Source organism: Lissotriton helveticus, chromosome 9 (genome assembly GCF_964261635.1).
Source record: "Lissotriton helveticus chromosome 9, aLisHel1.1, whole genome shotgun sequence".
Taxonomy (NCBI): Eukaryota; Metazoa; Chordata; class Amphibia; order Caudata; family Salamandridae; genus Lissotriton; species Lissotriton helveticus.
The window spans coordinates 1210138337-1210162912 of NC_136070.1; the positions used below are offsets into that span (position 1 = coordinate 1210138337).

The window sequence follows — 24576 nt, forward strand, 5'->3', positions numbered from 1 at the left end:
CTCTTACAGAGAAAACCAGTTCATGTTTGGTCTCCTTGAAATCACAATTCAAAATTCTAACTTATGGGGATGTCAGGTTTAAATTAGCAATTCTGAAAAATGCCTCTTTTAGAAAGTTGCCAAAAGAACAATTGATGGACAGAATGCAGAGCAATGTCATACATTCACCCCTGTACAGAGATCTCAGCCTAAATCCATCGTTTTTGTGCTCCCTATGTTATTCCAGTTAGAACCCAGCCATATTCAAATCAGTTTTGACCGTGCACCCAATGGGAACAGTCCAGCCCAAACTGGCAGGCCAGTTCCTCACTGGACTGGAAACAAGCATCCTAGGACCCGTATCGGGGTTTCACCCATCATCAGCCAGGATAGCTTGAGTCCAGTGGCATGGGGATTATGGAACCCATGTCTGATCATACTCGTCTCACTCGGGGTAACAAATGCAAAAAGAACAATTGATAGACAGAATGCAGAACAATGTCATACATTCATCCCACTACAGAGAGCTGGGCCTGAATCCATTGTTTTTTTGCTCCCCATGCCATTCCAGTTTGAACACAGCCATATACAAATCGGTCTTTCCCCTGCACCCAATAGGAACAGTCCAGCACGATCTGCCAGGGTGGGATAGTTGTGGGGGAGGGGAAACATACCCTCTCCGACGCCGCAGCACTCCTCTCCTCGTCCTTGCTCTTCTGTAGCCCCGGAAGCACCCAGGCCTCCCGACTCTGCTAGCCAATCACGGCGCTGCAGGAGCTGCATCGTGTTTGGTCTGAGCGTCCTGTTTGGACTCTCAGGCAGTGCCTGGTAAGACTGGGCATGTTCTCCACAGGGCTGTGGAACACAACCCAATGGAGAACATGCCAAGTGCGCATGATGGTTTGACCATCCCAGGAGGACCGGTCAAACCGTCACTGGCCATGGCCAAACCACTCCCTCTCCCTCTGATGCTGTAGGCCCAGACCTGCCCTCCCCACCCGATGTGGCTGGAGTCTAAAGAAAAATACAATGATAATAACTGCTTGTTATTATCATTTTATTTTTCTTTTGCACTGCTAAAATGAGCAGTAGGATGATGCTCCTCCGCCTTAGCGGAGGAGTCGCCACTGGTTACAGTGCTCAATCAGCTCATCTGCAAGTCCTAGGAATATACTATGCACTGTTAGACGCTAGTGGTTTTATTTTCTTGTAATGTATTGATTTATTGGTTAGGGATGACGTCTAGTATTGACCCATGCCCTAAGTCTTTACACCTTTCATCTCCAACTTCTAGAAGCTATTACTTCAGTTTTTGAGGCATATTTCACAGTCCTTGTACAGACCTTGCCTTGTCCATCTGGGTAGATTCATGCATGTAAAACAACGTTTGCTACCTCGTCTAATTCACCAATGAGCTTTCAAGCAGTAATATCCCCGAAGAAGAGAGCTGTACATTCAGGTCCCCAACTGTGGAACGCCCTGAGCCCAAATCTGGAGGATAAATGGAACCATCTTTTCTACAAGAGACATCTGGAAACTAAGCTGTTCAGACTGACTTGTGCCCCATGCCCTGCAGCATCAAGGGATGTGACTGAGGAATATCTGACAGAGGGTCATGATTCAAACCTGGTTGGAGTATAATTTCCAGCAGTCATTTTTATTCTTTGACCTGTACTATGCTCCTTCAGGTAATAAGAAAATGGTGATACTAACAAATAGTTTACAATCCTGTTTGAACATGTAATGTCTGATCATTCATATAAAAAGTAAAAAAAACATGTTTAGGAAATGGAGAAAAAAACAGGATTGACTTCCCAAGTAGGCCGGGGCAACACCATTCATAGTACAGGGGCCATTTGGTACCTCCTCAAAGTTTGGGGTCAAGCATGGAGAGGGTTTGGAGATAACAAGAAAAGTTTGGAATGTGTGCTAATGTCACTGAGGTTCGAAGAGGTGGGATGATATGTGCGGAGATTATATTTTTGATAGAGTCCTGTACTTAAAGGAGCTTCTGTATTTCCCTTGTTTTGCAGCTGTTCTACTTGCCATGGTCAAGGCCGCACGACTTGTACTGTCTGCAATGGAAGGAGACAACTGCTATGCTACATCGAGGTGAAAGTCACATGGTACGCATGACCCACTCAGCTGGGGTGGGGATTATTACGTTTTGTATGCCTGCTGTCACACGGTGCACCAGTGTACACCAGCTTTCTATTTAAAATATGCAAAAAGGACAATACTTGAGCACTATCAATTTTGGCTTACAGGTTATGTTACAATAATCTTACTTGCACCACACGTTCACTTTTTAGCAAGGTGTGCTAATTTATGTTTTTAAAAAAATGCCCTTTCAGCTTACTTAAAAACGATTTTCATCATTATGCTAGCGCGTGTCCCCCTTCTATTTCAGCAAGTGTTGGAATAGGGTAAAAGGTAAGGCAGAGGTTCAAACCGGTAAACTTATAGTCTGTAAAGAGACTGTGGAGCATCTTACTAAGTTCATACAGGAAGCCACAATCTTCTGCTCATCTTTCCTGTTCTCCAGTAAAGAAATGTGTTCTTTAGAGCCATTGGCAAAATCAGCCACTTTGCTTTGCATTGTAAAAAAGTTATTCACAAACCTTTACCAACCCAACATAGGTACAGCTGGTTTTGCATTCACGATAAGGAATTTTAGGGGACTTTAGTTTCCTGGTCTGCTGTTGGAATGAAAATCTCATGGTAATCTCTCTTTGCAAAATTTAGGAAATTACCTTTGATTATCATTACCCTTGTTTCCACTCAAGGCGAAGGATCTTTTCCACCGTGTTATGACCAAAAGACTCCTACACAAACATTGGCAATTAATCAAATTCAAATAAACATTTTAACCAATAATGAGAGTTGTGAGTAGATTTAAAGGGATTTATTTTCTAATTAAAATGTAAGAATCTCTCACTCTTCATTCATTAGTTAGGTATCAATCAGGTTACAGATTTTTTTTTAATAAACGTTTTATTGTGCATAAAACAAGATCTGCAATCACATTTCTTATATAGGGAATAATACCTTGACAAAGTCTCATCAGTTAACATTATACATAGCGATACAGCAGTTCCACAGTGTCGATTATTATACCTCCTCATCAGAGTGTCGATCGAAAACAGGAGGGGTACATATATGGCCTCTATAGGCATTCCATCTACCCCACACTCTCCCCCATTTCTTGGGGCACCCTCTGCGAACATACGTAGCCTTCTCAGCCACCATTATTATGTCCATATCTCTGCACCACTCTGTCCGAGTTGGGGCTTCCGCCGCCCCCTATTTCTGAGCTATATTCCACTTAGCGATCATCATCCACATTGTTGCCCACTGTTGATCCCCATGGTTGAGGTCCGCCGGCTCCCATATGTTCAACAGGCAACACTTGGGATCAAGCGGGACTAAATTCTCGTTAACCTCTGTGATAGTATCCATCACTGCCTTCCTGTATAGTGTAATCAGCGGGCACGCTCAGAAAGTGTGATAAAATGTTCCTAAATCGTCACATTGGCGCATAGAGTGCGGGTCAGTGGCACTACCTATCTTATGCATTGTCACCCTCGTGTAGTAGGTCCTATGCAGTATATTTGGCTGCACCAGACGCAGCCTCGAGGAGATCACTACCTCCCTAGGCGATGCAATCGCATCCTGCCGGTCGGTATCATCTAGGTGTCCAACCTCCGTCCGCCAGACTGTCCGGGGTCGTATCAGGGGGTCTGTTTGATTATTGACAATTTTTTGATAAGTAAGAGAAATTGCTTTCTTGTCTAAGTGATCTGTTAACAGTCGGTCCTCTAAGAGGGATGATTCAGGGAGTACCTCCGTTGCTGGAATAGCTGCATCTAGTGCATGTTTAATCTGTATATATCGGAACTTTTCACCGGGAGCCATTTCGTAGTGTTCCTGCAGGTGAGCAAAGGTGACGACCTTTCCATATTTCCAGAGATTCCCCAGCCTAGAGATTCCTATCAGGTGCCACTTATGAAAACCCGTGCTCTTTCTCAGGGTACCCAACCTGCCAGTGTCCCATAGTGGGGTATATTATGTAAGTTTGTCAGCCCAACCCAGGTGCCGTGTCACTGTGTGCCAGACATTGACCATGTGCGCTGTCGGTCTCAGGATGCTTAGCTTTTTGTGTTTGTTGTAGAGTACCCTAATGACTCCCCCCGCTCCTAGAGCCACCCTGTCTAAGCGATATGCAGGGTCAGTGTCAGGTGCATGAATCAATCAGGTTACAGAATTGATCATAGATAAATAAGTTTGGGACAGAGCATATCATCAATTGCATACAGTGCGTTCCATAAAGGATACCTATTCTAAGAAAATGTGGCACAAATTATGTTAATCAAGACTCATGAAGAGTTCAAGAATAGAAGCAAGAGTGAGCTTCATGTGAAGCTAAATCAATAATTAATAATTGCAGAATCTCCCATAAAGAGAAATAAAGCATAGTTCAAATAAGCCTTGGCAAAGCCAGTTAGTCAAAGCATTAAGCTTGGGGATTTTAATAAAAGTCAGAATGGAGCAATGCCTATATCTAATCTGCCTTAGTCTGCCTCAGTTCTGCTCCAAGGTCTGACCTCTCCTTCCCTGCATCTGCAAATCACATCTGCTTTCCTCCCTTCATTTCTGCATCGAAGTCTGAAACTTCCCTGCAAACCCTTCCGTCTCTAAATCTGTCTGCAAGGGTTCTGAAAGTGTCCTGAAACTCCTAACTAGGAACGCATTTATCAAAGAATAATGTTACAAAGCATGTATCATGACTTCATCTTAATCCAACTGGAATCCAGCATTTTCCAAAAGGACACCTCCACCCCTCGGCAGACTGCATATGTCATCTTATCAGACAGGCGAAGATCCTTTCCAAAGCATATTCTGCATCTTATTTAATATAACTTCATCTCCTAACCTTCCTTTAGCGAAACATTTTATTTTTAATTAAACACATAACATGAGCTGCAAAATAACTTTTTAATTAAGCAAGACACATTAAACATAACATGGAAATGCACTTTTAAGATATGTGTGTTTTCTATTCTCTCTAAAGCAAAGAATGAAGAGAGGCTCTGTTTAAACATTTCCATCAAGGCTCTGAGCTTACAAGCTGTAAATTATGCAAAGAGTTTTTCTTTCGCATAAGAGGAAAAATTCCTTCTCTTATCTCAAAGGCCAACTGAAACTCACAGAGAAAGAGATAAATCAGGAGACCTATTTCTCTGTTTCTACATTCTGAAATGCTGTGCTAATTCTAATACAAGTTATATTCTACTAATGCACATTTAACAGTTTTGCTAATTAAAATCACATTTCCGGAGCGAGAACAAAATCTAAACTAAACACATTTAAGTCAAGATATGAATTAATTGTACAATGTTTTACATGAATTTTCAAGTGCCATTTTCACTTTGCAGCAGCAAATGTCTGCGTGCCACTTTTTAAATGCAGTATCATTTCTGAAGCCCAAGGCAGGTTTAGCATTAATAATGCTAAATTGCAAAGGAGATTTTCATGCTCCTTCTATGCCCAAATGACCAAAAGTGGAAAAATGTTTGGAATTTAGAGATTCACCCCCAAGGAATTTCTCTCAATGGCAGTCGTAAATGGAAACCACATAGAACTCCTGTCATGCTCCGTGGTTGAGGCTGCTATGCTATGCTGATGGGGTCTTAGATGGTGTGCAAGTAATGCGCTGCTCCTTGCTCTAACCAGGGAAGTTTGGATTCTCTTCTCCACGGTGCATTCAGCCCTCAGCAAGCTCCCCTGCCTCTTGGCTCGTTGCTCACATTTGGAAAGATTTCCAGATCCGGAGAATGTCGAGCAGGCTGGTCACGAGGAAACTAAGTTGCTCGTTCCCTACAGACAGCAAGCCGTGAGAAGGAGCTGTGGACCAGGATTGCCAGATAAGAGGTTTTGGAGGGGAGAAGGGATGAAGTCAACGGTCAAATAATTTTCTAGGAAATAAACTGCTACAAACATACCCCTTGTTCTTCTTCGCCAGTGCTAAAGAGCACCGCAAGGAAGGGGGCACTTGTCACTGGAAGGCAACTTAATTCCATAGGCTCGGGATAGTGCAGAGTGCACAAATCATGCGTCTTTGGCACCTGCTTTACCCATGGTATTGGAAAGTTTGCAGGTAAAATAATAGAGATACTTTGGGAACATTGACACCAATACCTGAGCCCTCATGCGAGTCCAGACCCTCATGGTAGGTGAATCTCAGACCGCCTTCATGAATGTGCTCGTTCATCAGATCCTTGGGGAGCTAAAACAAATAAAAATTTCTCAAGATGAGGTCTATAAAAGAACAGAACAGCAACTAAGCTTAATCCACACCAACATATAGCAGTTTACCACGTGGTTCTTCAATTTTGAAGTGAGTTTCTGATCTTAAGGACGCCTAGCCTCACCAGAAAGCTTTAACCTAGAAACTTAAGGATTTTTTTACCTTCAGGCATCTTGTCAATCAGATATCTTGTTTCCTATGACTCTGTGAAGAGTAAGCTTGCGGGTGTTTTTTGGCATGGTCATTCAAAAAGTAACACAACAAAAGCGCCATTAAAGCAATCTTTAATCTCAAGCAGAATTGCACTGTAACACACTTTGAGCAGATTGGCAGGGCATTTTTAGATCATTACACAGATCTTTATACTTCTACCAGTAGCTCCATGCCTTCCGCAATTGAAGCTTTCTTGCGCGCAATAAAACTTACCTTATTCAACAGCACATTTTCAGATAGGTTCAGGCTTCAATCACTTGTACGGAAACCAAAAAAGCACTTAAGCATCTTCCCAATGTCAAAGCATTCGGTACCAACAGCCTACCATCCAAGTATTCCAAAATGATCGCTGCAAAATTGATAGATTGTTTTTGTCATACTCTTCAATAAAATCCTGGTTGGATGTGAAATCCCTAAAGAGTTTACGGAGGCAGTCATCTTCAGCTTTCTCAAAAAGGACAAACCGCCCGAACAACCGGATTCGTATCGCCCTATCGGCCTTTTAATTTTGTGATTAGAAGCTCATCACTAGAATGCAAGATTTACCCACACACACAGTCATCATCAGTGCAAGCTTCATTAGCACACACAAACAAACAGCTCAGATGGAGCAGTGCACGTCCTTGATCTTACACCAACTCTGAAAATCGTTAGGCCATGGTGATTGGTGATGCTTGAATGAGGTAGGGTTTAAATACCTACCCCAAAATGAAGAATGCTGGTAGGTGATGTTAGCAAGGGAGGCATCTGTAAAGGGAAATTAGGTACTTCTTTACTTCAGAATTTCAAATAGGGTGCCAAATACTGCATTCTGCTGCACAAACATTTGCTGAAAATCTGCAGGTTCTGAAAGGACACTCATGAAACATTTTAGTATTCCGATGATGTTCCAGCAATACTATCCCTACCCTCCTGCTTAAAAAGCCAAAGATTATGAAAGCAATTCTGAAAATAAATTTCAAATGACCTATACTTTTTTGTGCCTCTCTCTTTAATACTATATCACACTTACATTCATTTTTCTGTTTGGTTCCTTCCAAGGAGATTTGTATTGATATGTTGTGACAAATAATCTCCTTGCAAGGAGCAAATATAGAAGAATTAAAATAATAGGCATGTATGGCAATCTTAGGTAATGGACAACAGAGTTGGATCTACTTAATTGGCTTGAGCATGCCAGGAAGCATATCTTTAGCCAAAAAACATGTCTAAAGATCAAATGGATCTAATGGGAACAGGAGTACAAGCCTACTACATTGGTGAAGGGCCACTGTAAGAGCCCCATGAAAGCCTTGCTGCATGTCTTGGAAAACTACAGAATTACCTACACAGATGCAAATGGTCCTCGTACTTGGCTGTGTTAACAATAGAATACCATAAAAGACTTTAAAATAAGTCATGCTTCTGGTAATACCGAGTGGTTAGTAACCATTGGACTGGATTGTAAATCAAACAAATATGCTTTTGCAAACAATAAGTTCGCTAATGATTACATCTGTTTATACACACAGGTAAAAACTTAATAAGTCTAACACTTTCCTTGCAAACCTGTTCAAACTCCACTGGACGGACCACAGCTGCGTCCACTTCACCTTCAAAAAAACGACGATCCACCACCACCAGCAACCGGTTGCTCGAAGAAGCTGGAACAAGATCACAGCCGACCAGCTCACCGCCTCCCTGAGCCAGCACCCTCCCGCCAGCTCAGCGAACCCCAGCCAGGCCGCCGACAACCTCACGAAGTGGATCAGCAGCTGCGCGGACGAACTCGCCCCACTAAGGACCCCGCCCAGCAGACCCGGCAGCAAGAAGGCCCCATGGTTCACCGACTAACTCAAGAGCTCCAAGAAGAACTGCCAAGCCCTCGAGAAAGCCTGGAGAAGGGAACCAACACCGGACAACATGACCACCCTCAAGCTTGCCACCCGGAAACACCACCAACTGATCCGCACCACCAAGAAAACTGCATTCAAGGACCGGCTGGACAACAACGCACACAATTGCAAGGAACTCTTCAACATCGTGAAAGAGCTCTCCAACCCCAACGCCGGAAACAACAACGTCACCCCATCGCAAGACCTCTGCAACTCCCTCGCCTCCTACTTCCACAACAAGATCGCGGACATACACAACAGCTTCAGCGCTCAACCGACGCTCGCCACGACCGAACCACCGCCCCCCACCACCACCATCCGCGCCTGGACTCCGATCAGCACCGAAGACACCGTCCGCATGATGAACTCCATCCACTCCGGATCTCCAACCGACCCCTGCCCTCACCACGTCTTCAACAAGGCCAACGCTGTCATCGCACCCCACCTGCGGGACATCATCAACACCTCCTTCGACACCGCCACCTTCCCAGAGAGCTGGAAGCACGCAGAACTCAGCGCCCTGCTAAAGAAACCTACAGCGGACCCCACCGAACTCAAGAATTACCGCCCCATCTCGCTCCTCCCGTTCCCAGCCAAAGTCATCGAGAAGACCGTCAACAAGCAACTGGCAGCCTTCCTCGAGACGACTGGATCCCTCGACCCATCTCAGTCAGGCTTCCGGGCCAACCACAGCACCGAGACCGCCCTCATCGCTGCCACCGACGACATCCGAGCCCTGATGGACAACGGAGAAACAGCGGCCCTCATCCTCCTAGACCTCTCCGCGGCATTCGACACTGTCTGCCACCGCACCCTAGTGCAGCGCCTCAACAACGTCGGAATCCAGGAGAAGGCTCTGGAATGGATCGTCTCCTTCCTCGACGGAAGAACACAGAGAGTCCGCCTACCACCATACAAGTCAGAGGCCACCGAAGTCATCTGCGGCGTCCCTCAAGGATCATCACTGAGCCCCACCCTGTTCAACGTCTACATGAGCCCCCTCGCGGCCATCGCACGCCAACACAACCTCAACATCATCTCCTATGCTGACGACACCCAGCTGATCCTCTCCCTGACCAACGACCCCACCGCCGCCAGAGCCAACCTTCACGAAGGGATGAAAGACGTAGCCGAGTGGATGACGACCAGCCGCCTGAAACTGAACTCAGACAAGACGGAAGTCCTCATCCTGGGATCCTCACCCTCCGCCTGGGACGACTCCTGGTGGCCCCCCGCCCTGGGCAACGCACCCAAACCGACAGACCACGCACGCAACTTGGGCTTCATCTTGGACTCCTCCCTCACCATGACCAGACAAGTCAACGCCGTCTCCTCGTCATGCTTCAACATCCTGCGCATGCTACGGAAGATCTTCCGGTGGATCCCCACCGAGACCAGGAAGACGGTCACCCAGGCCCCCGTCACCAGCCGACTGGACTACGGCAACGCCCTCTACGCCGGAACCACCGCGAAGCTCCAGAAGAGACTCCAGCGGATCCAGAACGCCTCAGCCAGACTCATCCTCGACATCCCGCGACACAGCCACATCTCCGGACATCTGAGAGACATGCATTGGCTCCCCGTCAACAAAAGAATCACCTTCCGTCTCCTCACCCACGCACACTAAGCCCTACACGATCAAGGCCCGAGCTACCTCAACAACCGCGTCAACTTCTACGCTCCCAAACGCCATCTCCGATCAGCCAGCCACGCCCTCGCCGCCGTCCCCCGCATCCGAAGAACGACAACAGGAGGAAGGTCCTTCTCATACCTGGCCGCCAAGACCTGGAACTCCCTCCCGACCGACCTGCGCCTGACCCAAGACCACCTCTCCTTCAGGAAGAAGCTGAAGACCTGGCTCTTCGAGCAGTAGCAGCACACCCCCTCCCCCCTCCCCCCCCAGAATCTTGAGACCCTCGGGGTAAGTAGTGCGCTCTATAAATATCCTGATTGATTGATTGATTGATTGAAATTTCCTTGTAGATGAATGCCTCCTTGTTGGACATGGCACTTCTTAGGGGATTTCCCTAAAACCCTTTGCTTTTTTCCCTCCTGGTTTATGCTGATTCTCTTTTTGTGGTGTTAGGACTCTGGGTGCTTTCCCCTGTTTTGCAGTATGAAAGCCCATGCACCCTTCCTATACATGCTAGGAAGTGTTGCTTACGTAATTGGTTTAGGTATTGTTCCTGTGAGTGCCCTGTTAAAAGGTTTACCACGTACCCAGGGCCGGTACAGCACTGGCTAAGAGTGGGCTGCAGCACCGATTGTGCAACCCACCAGAATAGCCTTTAAACATGTATCAAGCCTGCCATTGCAGGCCTGTATGTGCGCAGCTTATGTATGCTCAGGTTGGCATTTCTGAACTAGTTGTCAATGCTGAATGGGCCATTCACTACCACTAGGACATGCCTTGGGTAAGCTCTGGGGCGTGGGGCAAGTGGTAGGAACAGGCAGGGTAGTTGCACAAGTGTATTCCCTGTATATTCCCTGCCCAGGTAGTGAATAATCCCCATGCGGGTTTTCCCTACCTAGGAGGTCTTCTCTTCTCATGGGTTACTTTTAAATTGCAGTTTTAGCTTACAACGGGGATAGCCTCATGGTGGTCCTGCCTGATTGTCTTTTCATGGCCTTATGACTCTGGGCACTTTCCCACTGTAATTTAGTGTGAAAGTGCATGCGCCCATCCTATACATGCTAGGAAATGGTGCTGACCTGATTGGTTTAGGTGCTGTATCTGTGAGTACCCTCTAGGGAGGTATACCACATACCCAGGGTAGGTACAGCACTGGCTACTAGTGGGCCACAGCACTGATTGTGCCACCCACTAGAATCACATTTCAAACAGGTTTCAATCTTGCCATTGCAGGTATGTGTGTGTGCGCATTTGCACGTATGCTCAGGTTGGCCTTGCTAACCACTGACCAATCCAAAGGGTACCTTTCTCTACCACTAGAGCACCTCTACTGTAAGCCCTTAGGGGTGAAGCAGGAACTAGGTGGAAGGTAGGGCAGGTACACATGTGTGTTTCCTGCCCAGGTAGTGAAGAATAGCCAAGTGTGGTTTCACTACCTAGGACGTTTGCTCTTCCCATAGTTTATCATGGGGGAATGGCTCAAAATACTTTAAGCTGCAGTGGTGGCATACGCTGGAGCAGCCTCATTGTGTTTCTCATCATTGGTTTCACAATGACACATCCTCACTTGGGGTGAAGGTGAATTTGTCATTTATAGTTAAGAAATGCCACTTCTAGTGGGCATTTCTTTGTTCTAAAACTCTTTATGGACCTTTTAGTTTGACTCCAGTCCACACTAAAGGCTGGGGGAGTAGCGCATCTGTGCATTCCCCAGTGACATCTCTAAACATTGGGCAAGCAAATGGAATGATAGCCCTATGCCATTTGAGGGCCTGGCTGGATAGTTGGAGGGAGAGTTTTTGACACTTGGCCTCTGGGTAGCTAGATCATGGCCCCACTGCAGATTAAGATCTGCCTTCCATGGCCCCATGACAAACAAGACTGGTAATGCAGCATGAACATTGACCTAAGTATTATGTCTGGAGACCGGATTTATTGGTGCGGAGCAGCCCCAAAAGTATTGCCCACATCCAAGGAGTGTGACCCCTGCAGATTGGGAGCCTCAATACGCATAAGCGTCTTGTTGGATGTGAGCAGATTCACCGGTTGCAGGATCCAGCATGGACGTTTCATCCAGCAAGCCGCATCTCTCTCGTGCAAGTTGACTGCATGATCATTGTGTGCGGTGTCCAATTCACAGGTTGCAACTCTTGGAGGAAGAGTGTACCCATAGTAGTACCTCATTCTACCTTGTGTGGCACCGCTGAACTTGCATCTGTGTGTGTCACCATTTCCAGGGAGGTACGGAATTTGCAAATTGGTTGTGTGTGACCAGTACTGTCTGGTGCAACCCGTATCAACGCGCTCCAGACATTGTGCCTCATTTCCAGGTAGTTACTGGGTTTGTGAATCTTTATTGTTTGTAACCAGAACTGTCTGGTGCGAAACATATCAATGTGCGCCAGGAATTGTGCTTCATTTCCAGGGGGGTGCAGAGGAGCAGACTTGTGTTTCGTGGTGCCCGGATTGTCTGGGTGTCACTTCTATTGATGTGGGTCTGACGGGGTTCCTTCTCCTTCTGAGAGGCTCCCCTGCTCCATCCCCCATTCATCAATTGTTCCTTTTGTGTCTCCATTGTGGTGGACCAACTGCTCTCTCCTCACCCGGCCCGACGTCTTTGTGTTGCCAGGTAGTATTGCCCGGATCGGGTGTGGATGGTGAGAGTAATTGACTGGGCTGAGGAACTCTTCCAAGTGCGGACAGAAGCGAGTCAAGAGACTGTGTAACTACCCCATCCCCCCCCCCCAATGTTCGTCGCAGAACTGGGCTGGTTCCGGAAGGCCATTTGTGTAACCCTTCGATTGAACAACTATCGCCCTCAGCCCGCTTCTGCTCTGAGTACTGTGGGTGAACTTCTTGAGTGGTGGCCAACTCCCATGTGTCGACTGCCGCCCAGTTAGCCCGGCTACCTGCAGCCACTTCTTCCCTGGAACCCTGACTAAATGTGACTTGGGCTGCGATCGGCCTGCTACCAGGGGGAAAGTTTACTTTATCTCCAACTCGTGGGCATAGGGAAGTCAGGGATAGCTGAAGAGTGAGGAGGGCATGGACCACGGTGTCTGCATGTGCATTTTCAACTAACCTGCCGGAAATCTGTTGCCCCGAATTACGGTGCTGTGTTTGTGTATGTATGAGTGCTCTCCATACGGACCTGCCTGATATCTGTGATGTCTGAACTAACGCTTTAACCCCTTCCATGCTGATGACGAACCCCAGCCGTCACGCTCCACGGTGCTCGTGTGCTGATGACGGCTGGGGTTCGTCACGGCCCCGCCCTGTTCTTTTGTTTACCGCACAGCGGCGGAATCGGCCCAGCATGCAAGGGGTTAATGTTGTTTTCTATTTCTGGTGCATCAGTACACACAACAGCTGTCTTAGGAATCATATTATATACAAGTTAAACCCAATCCCCTATCTGGGCGCTTTGTATAGCAATTCACTACGATTTAAAAGCACCTGCTGCAGTTTTCCTTTTGCGTCCAGCTTTCAGGCAGCAATAAAAATGGCAAGATAACTCTAGTGATTAATGTTCCTGCTATGCTAGAGATAGATCTGAGTTTTGTCTAGTCGCAGTTTTGGCTTGCCATAAAGTAGCGCAGAGTGTTGATATGCCTACTGCAAAGAACAGATCATTATTTTACGTGGATAGCTGAGTGTATTACTTAAGCCAGATTTTACAAATGCTTTAAAACAAATGAAATGTTTGTGAGAGAGGAGCGATAGAGAGATGAGGGGCACTTTTGACAGATAGTAGTGAGGGAATCCGAGAAGAAGGCCAACTGGGGTTGGAGGGGGCGGGGGGAGGTTGTGGAGGGTCAGGGGGTCCGGACAAAAAAGATTGTCGTACCAGGCTCACCAGTGCTAAAGGCAACCTTGGCAGCTGGACTGGTCACACTGCTTTGATGCACAGGCATGTGGAAGGCTACAACAAGATTGGAACTTCTGCATCCTGCTCACCCATTGCTTATTCCATCCTTCCACACTGGACAACGCCATAGCACACAAGAAACAACACTTGGGTGCAGCCATTTTTGCGTCTTGCTTGACTGTGGTTTATTTTTTGCTCCCATCATCAAAAGCTTCATCCAGTAGATAGTTACACACATTTTGCATAGCACACGAAAGTTGGACACAATAATCCTTGTGTCTTCTGTTAACTGAACTAAAACAGATTTTAAGTTTGTGTATTTATTAAATTACATTGGGTGGTATTTGTAAAGCACAGACCAGCCATGGAGCAGTAGAAAAATTTAGTGATAACATGTGTCTTTGAAGGAGGTGGCTGTCGGCCATCAGTTGTTCTATATGGAAGAGTATGTTGTGCAGGGTCATGTTGATGTTGTACATGGAAGAGTATGTTGTACATACGATAGCATGTTGTGCGGGGGCCCTGTTCATGTTGTATTCTGAATAGTATGTTGTGTGAGGTCCTGTTGATGTACATAGGAAAATATGTTGTGAGAGCTCCTGTCTGGGTCCTGTTGATGTACATAAGATAGTATGTTGTGTGGGGTGCTGTTGATCTTTTACACTGGAGAGTAGGTTGTGTGGGGTCCTGTTGATGTTGCAAGTAGGATAGCATGTTGTGCAGGGCCAGGTTCATGTTCTATTTCGAAAAGTATATCATTTGAGGGCTTATAACAATAAGCAACAGAGCACTGCATAAAAAGTAATTTCTTTTCCGATCACTTCAAGTCGGACTTATGTTTTAATATCACAATTTACAGCATAGCATATTCAGATCCAAGTAGAAAGTATTTAGGCAGCCAATATTTGTGAGAAAAGGTTGACACGATGTTTGTTTGAAACTCCACAGCCAAAACTCCACAGCCGACACGTGTTTCATCGCAAACGCGACTTTTTCAAGGCTTGGTACGATAAATCTGTATCAATAATAAGAATATGATCTCCCAAGGCACAGAACGTTCTTTGCCTTTCTCACGGCTAAGTCAAAGAATCTTAAAAGTGTTTGGTAGTCAGGATTTCCAAGTGAACCCTTAATAAAGTTCTCTCTTTGTTAATTCAGTCATTGGGGAGCGAAGCTCAATCAAATTTTCTGTATTAATGCAAGTGAGCCAAACAGTATTCGTAGTCCTGAATGGTTCACCCAAAAACCATCATCCGAAGTTCCTAAGTATGGAACATTCAATCCATTGTCCCCTCCCTGATTTCGGTGCCACGCTGATCCCGACGTGTTCCTGGACGGGCCTGTTGATATACATGGAAAAGTATTTTGTGAGAGCTCCTTTCTAGGTCCTGTTGATGTTGTACATGGTGTAGTATGTTCTGTGGGGTCCTGTTGATCTTTTACATGGAAGAACAGGCTGTGGGTGGTCCTGTAGATTTTGTACGGAGAAGAGTATGGTGTGCCACTTCCTTCCGGCATCCTGTTGATGTTGTACATGGAAGAGCATGCTGTGTGGTGTTCTGTCGATGTATTACATACAATAGTAAGTTGTGCTGGGTCCTGTTGATGTTGTACATGGAAGTGTATGTTTTTGCATGATCCTGTAGATATTGTACTCAGAATATGTTGCCTGGCGTCCTGTTGATGTTGTACATAAAGAGTATGCTGTGCAGAGTCTGGTTGAAACCAAATTACAAACAACAGGATGTGCTAGGGATAGAGCAGGTAATGGGAACTGCATTCAAAGTCTTTGTTGTGGTTGATTTTATGGTACAAGAATGTTTCTTCTCATATTTCTTTCCTACATGACAGGAAGAATAATATCCATGAATACTTGTCTGACAAGAACTCAGGGTTTCCCACTGAGCTCTTCAAGAAGGTTACCGGCAAGAAGCTCTTCACAGATGAACAATTCATGGTAACTCCTGATCCATGATTCAATTTTTTAGAATCATGAACATTTGAATATGTATTTTGAAAAGTAAATACCATTAATGACTACAGAGCTCAAGTATCTTTTACTCTGTTGATGCTTCCACATGTCAGTCCACCCAACTGCACCATCAGCTACTAACACAGTCCTGTCAATGCACCAGAATTCTGACATGCACCCACAATCCTCCAGTATACGCCCTATTCTGTCTTTGTAACTCACATGACTAACCCAACTACACTCCTGCAGCATTTCATGGACAGCTCAATCTTAGCACACATGTACACCTTACACCTGCACACAACTCATCCATGCCAATGCCCAGGGGCCTGACATGCACCCTCACTCCTCTGGTGTAAGTCTATACTGTTACTCTAAGTCACTTGACTAACACCACTACACTCCTACAGCATTGCATGCACACCTCAGTCTTAGCATGTATGTACACCTCACTCTGTAGGACTGCAGCACCTGCACACAACTCATCCGTGGCAATGCCCCAGGGGCCTGACATGCACCCTCACTCCTCTAGTGTAAGTCTATACTGTTACTCTAAGTCTCTTGACTAACCCCAGCACACCCCTGCAGCATTGCATGCACAGCTCAATCTTTGAATACATTTGCACCTCACTGTAATACTGCAGCACACGCACACAATTCATCCATGCCAATGCACCAGGGGCCTGACATGCACCCTAATCTTCTCCGGTGTACAGTTTATTCTGTTACTCCACCCCTCTTGACCAACCACAACATCACCATGCAGCATTGCATTTCAATCTCAATCTTAGCACACATTTATTTACACCACACTCTGTAGTACTGCAGCACCAGTGGTTTCCTTGTAACAAGATGATGTTATTTTTATTTCTGGGCTCTGCTCTCTTTCTATTGTGCCCTCCAATGCATCACAGAGAATAAGGCAGACTGATGTCACCACTGCTGGGTATGTGCCTGCTTTTGAGACAGTGTTGTCATTTGTGGTTGGTACTTCAATGGAGCTTTGGTTGGTGTTGCCAAAGGATCCATTTTATAGACCTGCTAAAAATTTGCTGTAGGACTGGAAAGGCTTCAAGATAAAGAATTTTTCTCACTTTTAGATCTAGTACATCACAAATAGGACACAATGCAAGTGTCGTTTTATATTTTGGTGCCAACCGTTGGATAAAATAAGAAAAATGAATCAAGGCAAATATCATTATTTTGACCGAAGTATCCGATATTGGGTTTGTGTTTAAGAAGATGACTCTGCAGCTTCATAAATAACAGCTGTGATCATAACTGGAGCTTGGTTAACCCTTGATTGCGTTTCCTTTCCTAGGTTTATCCGCTGATGACATTCCCTGAAGCTTCGATTAATCAGGCTTCTCAGATTGCTATTCAGCAACATCAGGCCCAGTTTGCTTCAACATCCCGCATTCTAAGACAGGTGAGACACAACAGATTGTTCAGGCTATGTTGATGTGACAACTGTGGGTAAGGGGGTGTCTGTGAACCACCAGGGAAGCAGAGGTGCTGCCACAAATGCATACCCAGCGAGGGAGGATGGTGCCATCTGATATATGTCTACAGTAAGTTGAATTGAGTCTAAGTACTCTTTAGACAGGCAGCGTATTTGCATTTGAGCTGAGAGTAGGTGCTTCTAAATAGTTTTCTTAGGTATTCATATGTTCTTGGTATGCAGCATGAGTTGCATTTATCTGAGCTCCTGTTGAGCAGAATGTTATATATATGAAACACATGTACATCAGTTGATTTCATAGGCATCTAGTGTAACATGTCATGTGCAAGACAGTATACCAGCTGCCTTGACAGGGGTCAACATAGGTGGGATGTTGCTGATTTCCAGTCCAGTGACCGGGCAGCTTCTGTCTCCTCTGCTCTTGAGCTTTGTTTGGAGGACACTTGAGAAGTAGGGGAGCTATACAGCCCATGTCCAAATATGGTACTAGTAAGACATTTGAATTATAGAGTTTCTGACCACAGATAGCTGGTATTGTGTGTGTTGGTGGGCAGACTCATGTAAGAATGAGTATTTAATAGATACATCTGCAATAGAGGAGATGACCCGAGAGATCTGAGCAGAGTTGGTGTCACTCTACTAGTCAGGCAATAATGGTGCAGGACTTGGATTTTTGAGCACAGTGATGCAGGACAGACATGCATAGGATGGGAGGTTGTGGTTAAAATACTTGTCGGAGATCATTTGTGACATTCTCACGCAAATGCAGAATTGCTAGTAAGTGAAGTGCAGAGATAATGTGGGGAATGAATAACAGGGCAGTAGACAGTGGCCTCTAGAAGCTTGCCCATTATGGAGGGAGCCTACTCAGTATTGGTAGGAATGAAGTGAAACACAGACATCTAGGTTTTGATGCTTTGTATTATATTATCAAATCGTCAAGAGGTATTTCAGTATTTGTCTTCTGAAACTGAAGAGTGACAGTGCTTGATACATGAGGAAAATGTTGATGCCTCAAGATCTCAGAATGACATGGTGCTGCCTGACCCCTGGGCAGGAGAGTTTGCCCAACAGGCAGTTCAGCAGAGGTTTGCCAGACAGAGTCCTAGACAGGAGTTTCCATAGATGCAATGATAAAAAAGTGCAGGAAAAATAACTTTGTAAGATGGATGCTTAGCACAGGGGACTTTAAAGCCTACAAGAGCAATCCATTTTGCCAATAGGAACCTGAGAATAAACTGTGTATGCACTGGTTGGAAGGAACCTTGAAGAATAAAGGTCGAAACCAGGGTGAAGGCAACAAAACTGTACTCACTCAGCAGGTCTTAATGGTGAAGAGACACTATAATTGCTTGTGTGCTCCAAAGTGAAGCATCCGAAGGGCACTTCAGTTGGGCGAATAGATGAATACCTTTTGGGGAAAGGAAGCGGCCCACAATGTTAGGACATGCAGTGGTACTTGGTTAACTCGCACCAGGGGGTCAGGACATGAGTATTGGGACACTGCATGTCCTCATTGTAAGGAGAAAATGATTATAGGTCAGCCCACATGGGAAACAGCAAGATGGTGGATACAGTCAATGTCAAGGAAGAGTGAATCATCCCTTGACAATGATTGTTCCCACTGTCTTGCTGGGAGAGTGAATCCTCCCTTGATACTGATGGTGCGCACTGCATTGCTGGGAGAGTGAATCCTCTCTTGACCATAACGATATGCATTGTGTCACTGGTAAAGTGAATCCTCCGTTCACTGTGATGATACGCACTGTGTTTCTGCGCTGTTTTGCTGGGAGAGATAATTCTCCCTTGGCACTGATGTTGCGCACCGTCTTGCTGGTAGAGTGAAGCCTCCCTTTTCCCTGGTGGTGCGCACTGACTTGCTGGGAGAGTGAATACTCTCTTGATAGTGATGGTATGCACTGTGTTGCCTGGTGAGTTAATCCTCCCCTGACACTGATGGTGCCCACTGTCTTGCTGGGAGAGTGAATCCTCCCTTGGCACTGAGTGTATGCACTGTGTTGTTTGATGAATGCATCCTGCCTTGACAGTGATGGTGTGCACTGTATTGCTGATTAAGTGAATTCTCTCTTGACAGTGATGGTATGCACTGTTTTGTTGGGAGAGTGAATCCTCCCTTGGCACTGAGTGTATGCACTGTGTTGTTTGGGTAATTTATCCTCCTTTGACACTGATGGTGCTCACTGTATTGCTGGGAGAGTGAATCCTCTCTTGATAGTGATGGTATGCACTGTGTTTGCTTGGTGAGTGAACCTTCCCTTGACAGTGATGGCCCGCGCTGTCTCCCGGGTGACCATTGCTGCTTCTTTCCCGCTGAACACGAACAAGGATTCACTCTCCCTTGACAGTGATGGCCCGCGCTGTCTCCCGGGTTACCATTGCTGTTGCTTTCCTGCTGTTCATGAACAAGGATTCACTCTCCCTAGACAGTGATGGCTCGTACTGCCTTGCCGTTTCCCTCGTGGGCTGACTTGTTCTCTTTTTCTTTTACATGTATTGTTTTCTGTGAATAAATAATCGAAATCATATTACTTTTGTTTAGCATGAAAGTAACTAACTGAACTCAAAATACATGAGGAGGTTAGTCGCTGTGCAATGCTTAGGTTTTATGGATGCCCCCTCACTCTTCTGATACGAATGCATGGTACAGAACCTGAATGGAGTCCCTGCACTGTCAGTCACACTGTAAGTGTAGTGGAAAGTCTGCCATTGTTTTTAAGAGTGCTGATGTATAGAATCCAGTACACAAAAGAGGGACAGCCTCATAACTGATGAACTCCTAACATTTTAAGAGGTCTAATTAACTGGTCTCAATATATATCAAAGTGGAAAGGGATCTGCACCCAGGTGTATCGTGTGACCCTTGCATCACATGGATACATTAGTAGGATCCTCACCCACTAGTACCACCAGTGGTATGCATCATCATCGGATTGTGACCCAGTGCACCTAGTGTGAGTGGGTGGGCTCAATGCGGTTTGTAAGCATAGCGCTTACTAAAACCTAAGTGCAAGTTAATAAAGCCTTCAGGATCCTAATTCTTGTTTATTATTAAGGTCCTTTAGCTGGGATAAAAACAGTGTGATGTTCTATGAGTGCAATGACCCTTAACATCTATAGCTCGGTAAGGTCGACATGTTTCAGCCTGTTACACGTGCCACTCAGGGTCAGCAGGCTTTCTTCCTGACCTACTAAATCCATAGATCTTCTACAGATTGTGTTAAATAGCTGCAGCGTTCTGGAGGATTTGCAATTTATTCAGGTGTTGGTTCTGCATATTAAGGTACAAGCCATTACTGTAGTCAATTGTTGATAAAATCAAAGCTGCAACCTCAGTATTCTTAGCCTTTTCTGGGATAAAAGGCAGGACTTTCTTGATCATTCTCAGTATATAGAAAGTAGAACAGATCACAGCATTCCCCTGTTTTCTAAAAGTATGTTTATTGCCCATAATGGCTCTTAGATTAATGACTTTATGTACTTGAACCAGGAGGGAGCCTAACTCCTCCGGCCATGCCGGAGACCAGAAGGTAGGTTGGTTCCCTAACAAGATGACCTCAGTTTTACCTGAGTTGAGTCTTATACAGTTTATGTTCATCCATTTGCTTATTTCTAACATGCAGTCATGAAACCTTTCTCAAAAGCCTATGTCCTTGGTTGCCACTGAAACCACAATTTGTGTATCATTTGTATAAGAAGTTACTTCAAAGCTGAATGATCTAATTTAGGGGCAAGTGAGGTGGCATAAATATTGCACAGAGTTGGGATGATTGAGGAACCCTGTGGGACCCTGCACTGAAGAGAGAAGGTGTCTGGAACAAATGGATACAGGGCCACAGTCTGTGACTGTTCCGATAGGAAGGATTTTAATAGACCAGGGCTGATCCTTCAATTCCAAAGCTCGAAGACGGTCGACCAGCAAAGCATGGTCGACCGTATCGAAGACAGCCGATAGGTCAAGAAGTACCAGAGCAACATTACCTACTTTATCATCCCTACCTCCTTGGAGGTCTGAACTAAGGCTGTGTCAGTACTATGACCAGATCTAAAGCCAAACTGAGTGTTATCTAATAAATGATTATTCTGAATAAATTGTGCTAGTTGTTGGTTCATTTCCTTTTCCACAAATTTTGCTGTCTGGAGCAAATGGGAGAAGTTGTAAGAATCTGTTGGATTTACGCTAGGTTTTTTCAGCAAGGGGAAGGTAGAGGCAATCTTCCACTGCTTAGGGAAGTAACCTTTCTTAAACGTGACACCAATTGTTTCAAAAGTTACGGCAGAAGGGCAGAGATCAAGAGGGGGTCCTGACATAGCATTTATCTGCATTATAACCTGGCTCTTGTTCAAAGTGGAGAATTCTGAAACGGTAGCTTGACCTACTTCCCTGGTCATCTGATTATTGACTTTCTGAACGGGATTAGATTTATGCTCAAACTTATTGTAAATCTGCTCCGCTATCTCATTAAAAAAAGTCACAAGTGTATTACCGAAATCCTGATTACTGTCTAATTGGTTATTAGCAGGCACAGTAGAGCGTTTAGAGACTTCCCGGAAGCGTTATTTGGTAGAATATTTTGCTAGCTCTTTTTGTGAAGTATCTAGCTTTTCTTTTAAAATGAAGGCTTTAGAAGGGCTGACCGATAGTTTGTATTTTACTTTCTCTGCCTTGCTATACTCCTTCCGCCATTTCAGTTCGGGGAAGTTTTCTGGCTTTAAGTGGAGCTGACCAAGAGATTGCCAAAGACAACCTTTCTTCATAAGAGGAGGTAGATAGAGCCAGATCCTCTGTGATATCTGGCTGCCCCTGAGCAAGAATTTGACTTAGTAGTTCAACCTGCCCAATACTAGACAGCATTAGAGGACATATTTCCCAGCTTTGTGGTGTACTGTAGATTCATCACAAATATAACTGCATGATGGTCAGTCCACATCTGTGGCACACGAGCAACCAGCAGAAGGGAGGAATTGTTTGAGAATATCTCATCCAGCATATGGCCAGCACTGTGGGTGACGTCATCCACCAGTTGGGATAGACCAAAACTAGCCAGTGCTTTAGTAATATCCTCTGTATATTTGTCATCTAAGATTTCAAGTTAATAATTGAAATCTCCTAGTGCAGTCAAATTATTTGCACACAGGCTAGCTTCTAGAAGGGCACCTATTGACTGAGAGAAACTATTCATGTGGCCTGGTGGGCAAAAGATTAGGAGCTCCTTGAAGGATAGAGTTTTGGTGAGTTCGCTATTAAAAGTCAAGACCTTACATTCTGGTCGTAATGATTTCCCTATAAACTACTGACAGACCTCCATCTCGTTTATAAGGTCTATCAGGGCATGAGGATTGGTCGGCCCAGCTTTCAGTCATGAAAATTATATCCAGCTGATTGCAGTCTACAAAGTCCACAAATTCAGAAGAGGGATTTATCAGTGATCTGGCATTTACAAGGGCAGAGAGAATTTAGCATTTAGAGCTCATATTCATGCTTCCAGTTTGTAATTTATTACTGTTAGTTGGCTTTTCCATAGTTATAACACTCGGCTTATGATTAACAAAAGGGTAAACTGCACTCAGGACAGATCATATTAGGGTTGTGAACAAGCGGCAGTGGGTCTAACAGATGGCTGGCAGAACTCTTACCATTTCGGTTGAGTGCACAGAGGGTATCTGCTTTATAAATTCTATGCGAGACTTGGTGGAAGTCACAACCAGCATAATCGCATGCACAGTGCACAGTCCAGGTGCTGATGGGTTCCGACAGGTTTGCCTTTGGTGTGCCAGCAGCACAGTTGCACTTCCTGCCAATTTAAAGAACCCTCCATGCGATGGGGCATGACCAGGAGCCGGAGCTTTGCAGTGCGACTCCGAATAAACAGGTGGGTTAACCAAAATGCAAGACTGGGGTCCTGCAACCCCTGCAATCCACTCGCATACTCCCCGTGAGGGAGAGCTACTTGTAACCAACGCAGAATTAAAATAAAAGTGAGCAAGGTTGAAAAACATAAAACGATTAAAATAGGGTAACAACCCTTCCAGTATGGCAGCGATATGGCGAGGAGCTACGCACTTCTAGAGCGCTACAAGAAAATGAAAACAATGTGTGCCAACCTAAACCTGCAAGGTTATCACCCAGTGGAAACTACTATGGCGAGGTGCCCTGTCTTACTATTAGTAGTAAGTACGGGTTATGTCCGTCTTTTGTTGTGTGACCCCCCCTCTTCTCTCTCATTCCTCTCCCGTTTCATTAATAATCCTCCTCTGAGAGGTTGAGTAATCATATATATTTTTTTCTTGTCTTTTTTTACCTTTTTTGTTTGGCTTTCTCCTCCAGAGGCACACCATTGAGCTGATTCCACTCACCAAGGTGGAGTACACCTGGAAAGACAAGTCACACTTTTATTTTGTGTATGGAGTGGAGAATCAAGTGTTCACAGACGACTATCCAGCGAAGTGCTGCTGCTCTGTCATGTAACCAGTAAAGGGCAGCAGACCGCCCATGAAGGGTGTACATGCAAAAAGAAGGAAGGAGCCACACTCTCCATGGACTACATCGGCTAAGCACATCGACCGACTCATCTCAACTGATTCACTCCGCCCACTCAGGATGTGCCTTTTGTGGTTGTTATCTACTTTAGGGCATTATCTATGCACTTTTTGAGGTTGTTATCTATTTTAGGACTTCTTCTAAGCACTTTTTGTGATTGTTATCTATTTAATTACATTTTCCATGACCTTTGTGCATACCTGCAAGTATCAATGGTTTGAAATGACATACAATTGATGAATTACTATATAAACAACCTATAGTTAAATATTTAGTGCACATAGTAGGGAGATTTTGAAAAACTTAAATACAAATTCATATGGTGTCAGATTTGCATGTGTGCATGCCTTTCTTTAACCAGAGTACATGTACTAAAGCTACACACATATACAAACCATGCTTCATAAATTTTCACCAAGGTTAGAAATCCTAGGAAAATGACAACGGTACATGCGTAAAGTCTGTTTAACCCCTTCTGAATCTCATACCCCAAGGACACGCGTCTAGTTTTAAGTAACAGTGCCCATCATGCTGGATCAGCTTAGGGGTCCTAAGGACTAAGCAAGGCGCATACAGACATATCTAGCCACACACAAGGTTATCTGTCCACAAAGATAACTTATTTAAGGCTGCTCCTGTCTACCTTCCAAGGCTTACATCTTTAGGGAAAACCCCATTGGATGCTCATTTCACACACCCACATTTCCCC

General features: G+C 45.1%; 1 protein-coding gene across 1 annotated transcript in view; it reads left to right on the forward strand.

Moving 5' to 3' along the window:
* The window catches only part of LOC144782355 (protein SSUH2 homolog), a 101470-nt gene extending 77164 nt beyond the window's left edge, over positions 1-24306 (forward strand). The window contains exons 10-13 of the mRNA XM_078661673.1: positions 2013-2105; positions 15726-15831; positions 17168-17275; positions 23655-24306. Of these exons, the coding sequence (XP_078517799.1) occupies positions 2013-2105; positions 15726-15831; positions 17168-17275; positions 23655-23795 (448 nt within the window). The 3' untranslated portion in view covers positions 23796-24306. The remainder of the gene's footprint in view (positions 1-2012; positions 2106-15725; positions 15832-17167; positions 17276-23654) is intronic.
* Positions 24307-24576: the final 270 nt, after the last annotated feature.